The sequence below is a fragment of the Gekko japonicus genome, unplaced genomic scaffold (genome assembly GCF_001447785.1).
Source record: "Gekko japonicus isolate JY-2015 unplaced genomic scaffold, Gekko_japonicus_V1.1 scaffold442, whole genome shotgun sequence".
Lineage (NCBI taxonomy): Eukaryota > Metazoa > Chordata > Lepidosauria > Squamata > Gekkonidae > Gekko > Gekko japonicus.
Genome location: NW_015174288.1, coordinates 279,170 through 291,864, shown reverse-complemented (window position 1 = coordinate 291,864; position 12,695 = coordinate 279,170). Strand labels below are relative to the sequence as shown.

At 47.2% G+C, this 12,695-nt stretch overlaps 2 protein-coding genes across 2 annotated transcripts in view; one reads left to right on the top strand and one right to left on the bottom strand.

The window, feature by feature from the left end:
- Positions 1-2,374: 2,374 nt before the first annotated feature.
- LOC107121144 (V-type proton ATPase subunit e 2) lies at positions 2,375-5,202 on the top strand. The gene is made up of 4 exons (XM_015424010.1): positions 2,375-2,564; positions 3,214-3,261; positions 3,999-4,120; positions 4,458-5,202. The coding sequence occupies exons 1-3, from the start codon at positions 2,461-2,463 to the stop codon at positions 4,090-4,092; spliced, it is 246 nt and encodes an 81-aa protein (XP_015279496.1). The 5' UTR covers positions 2,375-2,460; the 3' UTR covers positions 4,093-4,120; positions 4,458-5,202.
- Positions 5,203-5,399: 197 nt separating this feature from the next.
- Positions 5,400-12,695, bottom strand: part of ENTPD7 (ectonucleoside triphosphate diphosphohydrolase 7) — a 13,734-nt gene continuing 6,438 nt past the window's right edge. Inside the window, exons 5-13 of the mRNA XM_015424005.1 lie at positions 12,433-12,460; positions 11,654-11,780; positions 11,324-11,380; positions 10,456-10,604; positions 9,357-9,523; positions 8,246-8,570; positions 8,055-8,140; positions 7,745-7,906; positions 5,400-6,396 (exon numbers count right to left, since the gene is read on the bottom strand). Of these exons, the coding sequence (XP_015279491.1) occupies positions 6,168-6,396; positions 7,745-7,906; positions 8,055-8,140; positions 8,246-8,570; positions 9,357-9,523; positions 10,456-10,604; positions 11,324-11,380; positions 11,654-11,780; positions 12,433-12,460 (1,330 nt within the window). The 3' untranslated portion in view covers positions 5,400-6,167. The remainder of the gene's footprint in view (positions 6,397-7,744; positions 7,907-8,054; positions 8,141-8,245; positions 8,571-9,356; positions 9,524-10,455; positions 10,605-11,323; positions 11,381-11,653; positions 11,781-12,432; positions 12,461-12,695) is intronic.

Sequence of the window (12,695 nt, the reverse complement as noted above, 5' to 3'; positions counted from 1 at the left end):
TCCTGGCTTGAGTCCAGTGGCACCTTTAAGATCAACAGATGAGCTTTTTTGTGCACAAACACTCTTCTTTAGATACAATGAAATATAGAGAGAGGGTGGGCAGTAACTTCACATACATGTATGTTAAAGAAGCTCATACTAGGGTTGCCAGGTACCTCCCGGCCACTGGCGGGGGATGCCAGATACAGACTGGGAGATGCCAGCGGGCTCTGTTTCAGGCCACCCGCCACAGCCTCCAACCCCTCAAAAAGTTCTCCTCTTCCCAGATCTATCATTGGAAGCATTAAATAAACAGAGAAGCCTTAAACCCATCACAACTAGGCTTGCTAATGCATGCATTCATTACAGATAACAACATAAGAGAAGCCATTGTTGGATCAGGCCAATGGCCCATCCAGTCCAACACTCACACAGTGGCCAAAAATACCAGGTGCCATCAGGAGGTCCAGCAGTGGGGCCAGGACACTAGAAGCCCTCCCACTGTGCCCCCCCCAAGCACCAAGAATACAGTGCATCACTTGCCCCAGACTGAGAGTTCCTATCTATAGCTTGTGGCTAATATCCACTGATAGATCTTTGCTCCATATGTTTATCTAATTCCCTCTTGAAGCCGTCCATGCTTGTAGCTGCCACCACCTCCTGTGGTAGTGAATTCCACGTGTTAATCACTCTTTGGGTGAAGTACTTCCTCGTCTGGTCTGCTACAAGTAGTATCATCCTTAATCACCAAGAGAAGTCCTATGTAGCTACAAGATCTAGAGAGCAGGCAAGGTCTCCTCTGCCCCCATCCCCTCCATTGTTCTCTATGGTGGGGGGGAAAGTTACTTTTTCCCCACCATAGAGAACAATGGAGGGGATAGGGGCAACCTGTTTGGGGGCCTGTAGAATTGGACCCCCTGGTCCAATGTTCTTCAAACTTGGTTGGTATCGTGGGGAGAGGCTCCAGCAGCTACCTTGCGTGTTTGGAGCCTCTCCCACAAACCCCCTCCCCTCCAGAATATAGCCTATGTTTTCGCCATTGACTTCAATGGCCCATAGGTTATAATGGGGCCGAAATTGACATTCGGCTGGCCCTTTTTCAGGCATGGCAAAGGAGGGGGGCGGCGGCTGTGCAGGCCGTTTTTCAGGCCCGGTGCTCCAGCGCGGAGCCTGAAAAAGGCGGCCATAACTTTTTAAAGAGCCCCTCCCGAGAGCTGGGGGAGCCAGAATGACCTCTGTGTGATGTCACACACTAGAGGTGGAATTTGCCCCTACGAGTCCAAGGCCACCACCCCGGGGCTCAGGGAGGCAAGGGAACTTTTCACCCCGCCCAGGCATCAGAACAGTGACAGCGGCCATAACTTTTTAAAGAGCCCCTCCCGAGAGCTGAGGGAGCCAGAATGACCTCTGGCGTGTGATGTCCGAGCGGCAACGCCGCTCAAACACCACAAGCAAGAGGTGAAATTTGCCCCTAAGAGTCCAAGACCACCACCCGGATGCTCAGGGAGGCAAGGGAACGTTTCGCCCCACCCCTCCCCTCGCGCGTGGGTGGCAGCCGCCACCGAGAACAGCGATGGCGGCCATAACTTTTTAAAGAGCCCTTCCCGAGAGCTGGAGGAGCCATAATGACCTCTTGCGTGTGATGTCCAAGTGGCACCGCACGCGAGAGGTGGAATTTGCCCCTACGAGTCCAAGGCCACCACCCCGGTGCTCAAGGAGGCAAGGGAACGTTTTGCCATGCCCCTGCAGGCGTCACAGCTGCTGCTATAACTTTTTAAGGAGCTGGGAAGGAGAGCTGGGGGATCCAGAATGACCTCTTGCGAGAGAGGTGGAATTGCCCCTACAAGTCCAAGGCCACCACCCCAGCGCTCAGGAGGTGGGGAAAGTTCCCCCCCCCCATGTCCCAACTGATGGCTGGTGGGAGCAGGGGGCGGGGCTTATGTGGCCACCCCCTGGGCTCCTGACTGGTGGAGCAGTGCTCCCCTGCGGCCTGCTGTTAACACGTATAAATGCAAAATTAGGATGAAAAGGAAGCTGCAGCGGTCCTAGTAATGCAGACTGACGTTCATATTTCCTTCATCCTGCCAGTACTTCCCTATAATAATAAAGGCACAGAACTTTTTTTAAAAAAAATCTCAGGCTGAGTAAGGCTGTTAGGGTGTGTGTGTGTGTAAATCTAACAAAATTTAACCGAGGAAGCGTCCTTATTCTTCCTCGCCGACTCCCTCTGTTGTCCAACCGCAACGGGATCGCGCGCCCCAGCCCTCTCCGCCTATTAGAGGAGGCGGTTAAAAGAGATGCGCCACTAACCAATCAGGGCGGTGCCTGCTGGATTCTGAGCGCTCTCAACGCTTCCGAAACGGATTTAGCTGGACTTCCCACGTGACCAAAAAGGGATTGCTGGGAGGGCGAAGGAAACCACTGAGGCTTTTTCTCCTGCCGCGACCAGACTGCACTTCCTCAGCCCGACCTAGCCCCGCCATGACCACCCACAGCTTCGCGGTACCTGTCATCCTCTTCTCGATATTCTGGGGGCTCGTGGGATTTGCGGCGCCTTGGTTTGTGCCCAAAGGGCCCAACCGTGGGTGAGTCTCCTTAAACGGTCTAATTGCAGGCTCGCTAATTATCATGGCAAAGAGATAATCACGCGCATGCCCGGCTCAGGGTCCTCTAGCGGTCCCATTCAAAGAAATAACCACCCCACCTGCAAAAAACCCTTCTGTGTGCTGCTCTGCTTCAGGACCGGGAAGGTTGTGTATGATAAACACATTTTACTGAAGGTCCAGAGTCGGTTGGAGATACAAGGCTCGTCACCATAATGTGGTATATTTATATCACTTCAGAAATTTTAAAATGCTCTCCTTTCCTGACTCATAAGATGGTAAAAATGTTTTGGCATTATCAGGCATTGGAGGAAGGTAAGTTTATTTAGATATTTGTACCCTGATTTTCTCCCCAGTGGACACCTGAAGCAGTTTTGCACTTATGTCTTCCACTGTGTCCTCACAGCAACCCTGTGAGGTAGGTTGGGCTGAGAGCAAGAACTGGCCTAAGGCCATCTAGTAAATTTGTATGATTTTTGTATTAATACCTTTTATTGTTTTAAATTTAAAATGTCAGTTATTCATAAGATGGGGTGGGGTGTTTCCACATGTAAAGCATTTTCACCTGGTTCAGAGAAATCATGCTTTGGACATTGTCCTGCTAACCCTTATTTTTCACTTTCCTCTGCAGCGTGATTATTACCATGTTGGTCACTACTGCCATTTGCTGTTATCTCTTGTGAGTATCAACGGGAAGAGGGTTGGTTATGCCTAGCAGGAATACCTATTACTTCACTTTTAGTATACCTATGGTCATGTATTTTGACTCAGTGGTTGCTGTTGGGTGTTGGTGGTGTAGCAAGAAATCCTGGATGAAAGGCTAAGGATCTGTTCTTGTTAGTGCTCTCATATCTGTGTGGCTGAGGTTGATCCTTGGTTCCCAATTCCTTATTCAACAAAGTCTGCATCTTTCCCTTCAAGTAATCTCAAATCGTATACCCCTGCCAGCTGAAAAACTGCTCCCCTATCAAGTTTCCCAAACATCTCTTTCCTGTGGCTTTGTTTTAGTATATTCATGCATGATGCCTTTAGGACAAAGCATGGTAAAGAATTGGGGGGGGGGGAGTGCATCCCAACATAAGGTTTTGACTGCCACAAAGCATGCATCATTGCTAAGGGGAAACTGTTCTATTCCACATGCTTCAACATAATGTCTACTTGAAAACTCTGTTACTGCACTAGGTAATGGTCATGGTCTCAAGTGGTTATATTCTTTCCTTAACAATATGCCTATAAATAATGAATTGGGGCTTTGCCCCTTGAAATAAGCCTTAGGTGGTCTCTAATCAGGTTTGGTAGCCAGAAACTGCCTGCTACGAAGGGGTATCCTCTGGGCAGTTCCTATTTTCCAGCACTGGTAATTCTTCTGATCCATCTCATGCATATCCTTCTTACTCTTCTGTCTCTCACATGCAGTTGGCTTATAGCAATCCTAGCCCAAGCCAACCCACTGTTCGGACCACAACTGAGGAATGAGACTATCTGGTATGTGCGTTACCTGTGGGAGTGACCCATGGTGCTGCAGAATGCTTCAACAGGTACCAACCCTGGAGCGAAAATAAGTTTATAAACGTTATTAACCTACCTGCATGTGTGTATCTGTCATAATCAATTACGGCCCAAAGAATCAGTTTTTCCAGTTTATGAAAGCTTCTGTGCCAGATTTCTTACTTTCTTCAGGCTTCTGGCCATTGGCAAATATGCCTAGAAATAGCATTGCCACTGGGTTGAAGAAACATGGCCATAACCTACCTTTTAGCAGTTCTATGGGATAAGCTTCTGCCCCACAAAGAGATCTTTTAACGCCAGAGAGGGAGCAGCAGGTTGGCTTTTAACAGGTTATTGAGAATCTTTCTTTCTGTCTCTCTCTTCTAGGTTCTCATCTGATATAGACAGCTTCATGCTTTCCCCCTTCCAGTACCAAGTAAACAGATTTTACAGCCCAAAAGGCCCACAACACTAGGACCAAGTACTTAATATGCCCGTTGTATGTATTGTAGTATCCCCTCCATCTTCTCAATCTGAATTGATCTTGATTATAATATTTTCATCCCACTTTTCAAAACCCCTTCCAAAGACCCTGAAAGTTAGTACTTACAGTCCTGCCTCAGTAGCTGGGGGTTAACTGTTGTATCTTGTCCTCTACAGAGGAAGCTCTGTAAAGTCTCGTTAGTCAAGAGATTATGGGTTGGAACCAGATTCCCCTTGTGCCATCCCTCAGGATCTCCTATCCCCCAGAAGCAGCATTTCCTAGAGGTCAGTAGGCTGCATTGGGAGGGGAAGGCAGGAAAGTTTCATTCTACCATTGGAAAGTTAGGCCTGGACCAAACCCATTATATCTAGTATATTTTATCCTGCTCTCCCTCCAAGGAACATAACATGATTCTCCTTTCTTTTAGCCTCACAACTTTGAAGTTGACTAGCATGAAGTTGCCTAGTGAGCTTCATCAAAGAGTGATTGATCCTAGTCTGACACACTAATCTCTCTAAAGCTCCTTCCCTTCTCTTTAAATAGGGGCTAGCCTACTAGGCCTCTGCCCTCCCCTCATTTGTGCCGAGATGTATTTGCCTAGGTTCTCCTCCTCCCCTGAACTGATGACGTGTGTATTTATCTGCTATAAACCTGTATTGTGAAAATAAAATTTCTAGTGTGTGATCTTGTGCACAGTTGAAAGTTACATTATTTTCCCCATATGTAGAATTGCCCTTGCTGCAAAACACAGGAGAGGAATGCCAACTCTCTGAGCTGATGGTATGAAGAAACTCTTGACTACAGAACTTAGAATAGTTTATTGCTACTGTAACTGGGACCATTGTAGTTCAAGTTTTAAAACAGATAAATTACGTAACTAGTCCACAGTTGATTCTAAGGGCTAGGTATTACTAAAACAAGTTGAACTGGGTGAAGTAATCAAGGTGGAATTAAGATGAGCTAGAAAACAGATGCAAACATTCTTAATTTAGATGGAATGTAGGATTCCAAAGAGATCTAAACTCTCCCTGTGCACAAGAGGTGGTTAGGCTCCCACTTGTGTAGGAGAAGAGGCAGAAAATAGCAGCAAATGATAAGTCCTTTTCTAAAAAGGGTCTTTGTGGTCCTCTTCTTCTCTTGGTCTTCCTATAAAAGGTATCAAAATAACACTCAGGAGAACAGAGGGTTAGCCTCAGAGTTCAAGCACCATTTTTTGCTTAAGAGAGGTGCTATACTGGAGAAGATATTTGGTCCTGAAAATCGGACTGAGACCCTGCCAACACAAGGTCCTTCCTTCTCTTTCTCCTGAGTAAATCAAGTTCTCTTTGGTCGCTTACAGATCTGCTGTGAGTACAGCAATCTGCTGTCTTCTTTCCCCCCTGCTTCATAGTATGTGCAATTTCTTTATTCTGTGCTGGCTGGGGCTTTTAGCACAGGATAAAACTGTGACTGTGGGGCTTTTTTTCCTCCTGCAAACAAAGAGGCAAGGGAGACACGGCCTGGTTTTAGCCTAGAGCCCCCCCACAGTTCTGGTTTAAAACACTAAATGATCACAGCTTCGGGGCTTGTTAAAGCCAGAGCCACTGAACAGTCTTTGAGAGGTAGTTCTGTTATCAAATGCCAGGTTCCTGGCCTGGCAGTGATCCCACTTCTGCCAACCACAGCAGGTCCAGTGATGCTGAGTGGAGCTGCTGGTGGTGGATGCGGCGCAGGCGGAGGAGGTAGAGTCCAATCGCTAGCATCACCACAAGAATGCATGCAAAGAAAAGGTAGTGATTGTAGACAAAGGAAAGGTGCAGCCACGAACTGTGTGCTGGACGGATGCCCTCGGGGCGGATGTCCCTGAAAAGAGAAGGGAAGATCAGTATGGATTTTTTTTTCCTCTGGAGAGGAGCTTTGCACCTCCAAACAACTGCTCAACAGCAGAAGTTGAGCAACCAATATTTTTATGGAACAGATCAAGTGAAAAGGGAAGCAATAATTTCTACCTATCTGGTAGCTTTAAATAACCCTGTTGGGGGGGGGGGGGGGGGGGAGAGAGAAGAAAAGCTGGCATCCCTAACAAACATCCTTGCACAGATGCAGTCTCTAACTATGAAAGCATACGGTTATCTAATTATCAATATGGCCAAAAATGTGGAGAGAATAAATAAGCAGAACAAGGCCATGTGTAGGATGTGGGATTTTTCTGCAAAAATGGATGAATCTTCAGGTTTGCAGAAATATCTGAAAAGTGAGTGGAAGAAGATGACTGGGATTTACAAATCCCCACAGACTGCATTGGTTGGGGCAAGGGCTGCCAGAAGATTAGGCAGCAGCAACTGGAGGAAGCAGGTATTGAATAGCTACAGTATTTGGGCTAAGAGGGAACCTGTGTCCACTCTGTGACTCAGTAGTCCTAAAAAGCAGTGGGCACTGCTGGGGGGGGTATGTCTGCTGGAGAAGATGGGTGCTGACCACTGACCATGTTTGGGTTGGAGGGAGCCCACAGCCAGTCTCTTCCCCTGGTGATGAGGAAGGTAGACCGGGGGGGGGGGGGGGGGGGGGTGCTGGGGGAGAGAAGGTGTGTAAGGAAAGAGATGGAGAAAGGTGACTGTGGGGACTGTCATTAGCCAGAGGGAAAAGCAGTTTGAGGGGATTTCTACATGACTTTTCTGTGGGTCCTTGCTTGTATTTCTTATACTACCATCTGATGGGAACAAGAAGACTGAGGAGTAGGGTATTCCCCCATCAAAGGCTGTACAGATCCCATATGTCTATGGGTTCACTGTACAAATGGGAACCTGGTCTCTTAAATCTTCTCAGGTGTAATGCAAAAGACACATGAAAACAAGTGGGTAATGTCTGAAAGTTCAAGTCAAAAGGAGGACAGTGTATTAATTTTAGAAGAAACTGATATTCAGCAGAGCTTGGGGGAAGTTCAGCATACCACACACATTCTCATCCATCAATCTGAGCTTCTTTGAATTAAGACCAAGCTTACATTCCCCTGCTGCACATTTTGGAATGTTTCTGTTTCCTTTTCCCTGCTGCCTACCACTCAGAAAAGGTCCTCAGCATGTCAGGCTGACCTCCTATGGAGATGCAAGCAATCATTCATGGTGAGAACTTGCCAAGGCTCAACCTAGTGTCTATATCTTATATTCTGCGAATGACTTAGAAAGGTATAGTAGACAGTGTTTTGCCTTACCTGAGTGGCAAGAAGCGGGTCTTATAAAGAATGGCTCCCAGCGTCCACTGCACCTCACGGTCATACACTAACTGAGCTGTGCGCAGGCCGGAGTAGTCCATAGGAAAATTGAACCCTTTATGGAGGACTTGGTGCATCCAGGCTGACTTGAAGCACTGGTACCTGCAAACAAAGGATAAGGACTCTGTTAAGCAGAAAGCCAGTAGAGTCCCTAGAGCTCCTGCCCCACACTAAGGCATAAGGGTTAAGGAGCAAGAATATTTTCCATCCCAAGTTCCTCTTAACAGAAAAGGAAAGGTGGGTTTCTTACTTGACACGATGCAGGTCTGCATGGGATGAGTACAGCTTGTCTTGGAACCTCTGTGTTAGTAATGACCAGCTCTGACTGCAGTAATCCTGGAAGGTGAAAACAGGGAGATCAGCAGAGAATCCACAAACACTAGCAGACATGCCCACGTAAGGGTGATGATGAGAGTCCCTTCCTATCCCCTCCACATTCACCTGAGCAGCACGTGTGAAGGTGGGTGCATGATACTGTCCTCCCAGACGCAGCACATCTTCTGTGCAGTAGTGGAATTCAGAAAACCCATAGAATTCACTGTTAGCAAAATCAATGGGTGCTTGGTAGGTGTTCCTTAGTGAGGTCCAGTTGCTGTTGTCTCCAGCCAGCAGTGGGATCAGCCGCTCTGCACAGGTCTGCCAGTCTCCCTGGCCCCTGACATGCAAGGTCTGGCCCCCTTGCTCCACAAAATCCTCCAGTCCTACAGGCAGGCAAGGATCCAAGACTGGCACCTTAGAATCTGCCCCACTCTGATCACCCTGTAACCTGTAATAAGAGAGAGACGCCCTATTTTTCTTTGCATACCACCTAAACCGGCAAAGGTATGAAGCCACACTACCATCCTCTCCAGCAGCCCTCATCATTCATCCTAACCTATCTCTTCCCAGTAACAATGTGCAAACGTGACACGCTTGTCCTCTTCTCCATTACTAGTGGTGGTGCTAGCACATGCCCTAAAAAATGCATTCTGACTGCACTGTGCATGTAACAGATGCAATCACTGAGTGCCCACTAGCCATTCAGAGGACACCAGCCCCTGCTTCCCGTCAGGTTGCTGTCTAGATTTGATTTGCTCTTGAGCACCTAGGAGGAAATGAAAGAAAGTGGTGTAGTCACAGCATATTTATACTGGCAGGAATCACAACATCAAAGATCCTCTGGGCTGAAGATCAGGTCTTAACACAAAACTCTGAAAGAAAGGGCACCACAAAAGCCTCCCAGTGGATCCATCACGTAGCCAGCTGGACCCAATGGGCAAGTGAAGGCACACTTAACAAGCTACCTTCAGGAGGAGTCAGATTTTCATAATATGAACAGAGTGGGATTTTTATTTTTAAGAAGGGAAGCACATTGCACCATGAGCCTCTTAAAATGCTGTTAAAATGAGCAGGAGAAATCAAGCTATCTCCATCCAGTTTATTGCCTATATTCAGAATTGGCCTAAGGATCTAGAGAGCACCTTCATTACCCACAGGCACCCCCGCCCTGGCCCATTGCCTGGTTTGTCATTATGATCTTACAACCTGAGTTTATGAAGGCAAGGAAGGATACCTGTTGTGCATGGTGGTCTGATTCAGCACCAATTCTTCATAGCGTTGCCGAGCAAAGTTGCCCCCAAAGCCCAGGAAGGTATTGACATAGACCCGGTACACATGCTTTGTGTGTTGTGCATCACAGCCGAGGTTGAACTCCGCAAGAAGGCTCTTGCCAGCTTCCTCCTAGAAGAATTAACAAATTGTGGCAATCTTTGCTGTGGAAGAAGTAGAGACTACTCATGGTGTTTTGGAGGCTGTCTGAAGAACTCAGTCAAGTGGAGATAACAAGATGACATTTTAGGGCAAATTGACAAAGGTGTACTTTTGTGAGTCATGTCCAGATACAGTACAACTGAGTGGTGTTACAGAATTCAAATGTAAATGCAACTTTTCACTAAAAAAACAGGATATTTATTTATCTATTTTCTTTTATGGCCTTGTATAGCTGGAAAAAGGGGCCATGGTGGCTCAGTGGTTAAGACACTTAGCTGCAGACTGGAAGGTCTGTAGCTCGGCAGTTCGAGAGACCCTAGTGCCACGCAACGGAGTGAGCTCCTGTCTCTGGTCCCAGCTCCTGCCAACCTAGCAGTTCGAAAGCATGAAATTGTAAGTAGATAAATAGGTACTGCTTTGGTGGGAAGGTAACAGCATTCCGTGCACCTCGGCATCTAGTCATGCCGGCCACATGACCATGGAAACATCTTTGGACAGTGCTGGCTCTTCAACTTGGAAACGGAGATGAGCACTGCCCCCTAGAGTCGGATTCAACTGGCTTTTAAGCAAGGGAAGCCTTTACCTTTATAATAGCTGGAAAAACTACATGGTCTACTAAAATACTAGGGCACTGAATGAATTTGATGGGCAGTAGATCTAGGACCGGCAGAAATAAGTACTTATTAAAAGTACCTTTGAGTACCAGATGCTGAGAGAACAATAGGGGGACGTTTGGGCCTCTTTGCCCTTGCTTGTGGCCCTTCTGAGGCATCTGATTGGCCATTGTGGGAAACAGGATGGTGGACTAGATGGGTCTTTGATCCAGTAGGGTAATTCTTAAGAAGACAGAGGCCACCTTGGAACAGAACACCTCTGTCTTGCCTTGCCCAATATTTACACACCTGCTGTGGAGAAGAGAAGGCTGCAGAGCTAGGCACCTCATATGCTATTTGTAGAGAAGCACCTCCCATATCTAGGATGCCAACCGTCCTCTTTCTCAATAGAGGCTCTTCTTGGCCAGCAAGAGTCACCGAAACCAGTGCATCTTCTTCTGCAATCCCAGAAAGAAGGGTGTTACCAAGTGTGATGGACAGTAAATGGTTAAGGCTGTAACTCTGAGAACCTTGAGAAACAGGGGATTCAGATGGAATTCTTCAGTGCAGAGTCTCAGGTAGGAGATGACAGTTAACAGTGAGAGAGCAAAGGAGACTGTGAGAGGATCAAGAAGGATTCTGAGTTAGGAAAACGGGGCATGAAGACCATCTCTATCAAGTCTGAGCTCCTAGAAGACGGGGGCGATCCCTAACCAGTGGATAAGGAAGGAAACTGGAACTTGTGTGAATGTTCCTGCCTCCACCAACTTTGGTGTCTGTGAGACCAAGAAGCTTATGCTTGTTTATGTAAGCAGATACTGCCAAGAATTCTTTCTCTTAAGTTTTAAATACCTGTCTAAATAACGTCATACCAAGATTTCAGAAAAAAAGAACATACAGGGAGTGGGGAAGGAATCACTCTTGCCTTCCTCATTTGGGATGTATTCTGAAAATACAGGAGGGGGAGAAGATTCAGATAATTCCCACCCACCTGCAGACCTGCTGAAAATAGGGGATAGGAATCAATCCCAGAAGAGAAGGTTCAGGTCCCTATCCCTGTTGGGAATTAAGCCCAATGTACACATTGTTCCCTCCCCTAATAGCAGGATCACCCCTAAAGAAAGCTGCTGTCCACCCACAAGGACCTCATGCCCACAGTCCTTTCTTCCAGGCTCACCTTCTTTATGGTCAAATCGCCCCAGGACAAAGTTGATGCCTATCCAAGCATAGACACCTAAGGGGAAGAGAGCCACGAACAACATTAGGTCTCAGGGAAGTTAAAGGAATGATAGCATCCTGTCCTTGAAGGGGTGAGACACTGCACAGTAACAGGTACCATCAGCAACTAGCTGCTGTAGGTAAGCCAAGACAAAGAGTACAGCTTTTATAGCATGTTGCATCCCTGCTGGTGGTTAGGGCTGTGTACAGCACAGTTTAGCACCCTCCCCCCAAGCATAGCCAAGGTCCCCAGAAGAGCATGATCAAACCTTCCTATCTTATCTCCTACCTTCTTGCTTCCCTGAGATCACTTCTGCATGCGACTCAGAGAAAAGGAAGTCAAATTCCAAGGGCACGTCCCTCACCAAGTCCTCCAGGATCGCTGCCTGCTGCCTGCAAATATGTATAAGTAAATGCTTAGTATTTCATAACGGAAAAAGGTGGAGATACGTAACCCCGCTTTCTTCATGGCTTGTAATGTCCCAGAATAAAAATCTAATCCCCCACAGCCTCTTCAGAGCCAGGAATATGCAGTTAAATACTTAAGCTTCATAAGCAGTGCTTCTTGCCAGCCAACCTGCTGGTTAATTTTTGGTGGTGGAAAGTGCCGTAAAGTGACCTTGTGGGGTTTTCAAGGCAAAAGATGTTCAGAGGTGGTTTGCCATTGCCTGCCTCTTCATAGCAACCCTGGTATTCCTTGGAGGTCTCCCATCCAAATACTTGCCAGGGCCAACCCTGCTTAGCTTCTGAGATCTAATGAGATCTGGCTACCCTGGGCTATCCAGGTCAGGGCTGGGTTCATTATAACCCCACATAAGAAAAAATGCCACTGCTGTGTGAGAAAAGGCTGCATGTGGGAAAAGGAATAAGTGCACCTGGTTTATTGGTTCCAGTGTTGGACTAGGATCCTGTGTGTCATGGATGACCCTGGGCCATCCCACTGTCTCTGCCTAACTTATCTCCCCACTGTCTCAGCCTCACAGGATTGTTGTGAGGGTAAAATGAAAAAACACAGGCAGACATATGCCGCTCCTAGCTCCTTTAAGAAAGGGTAGAATAAAAATACACTAAAGTAAATAAAATAACTAACACGGTCCTCAAAGCACAGTGCTTGGGAACCTGTTGTGCTTTGAGTGGGGCCTTATTCTGCAACAGATGCAAGAGGGGACCGCCCACAATGCTGTTAGGTCTGTGTCATATTGGGAGAGTGGTCTAAGCAATCCCCCTTCTTAGGGATTCTCATCCCTTTTTCTCTGCCCAACCCATGTCACAAGCTCTGCCTTGCCTCTTAATAGTCCTGTGTTCATTCCAAGCCTACCCCTTTCAGGTCC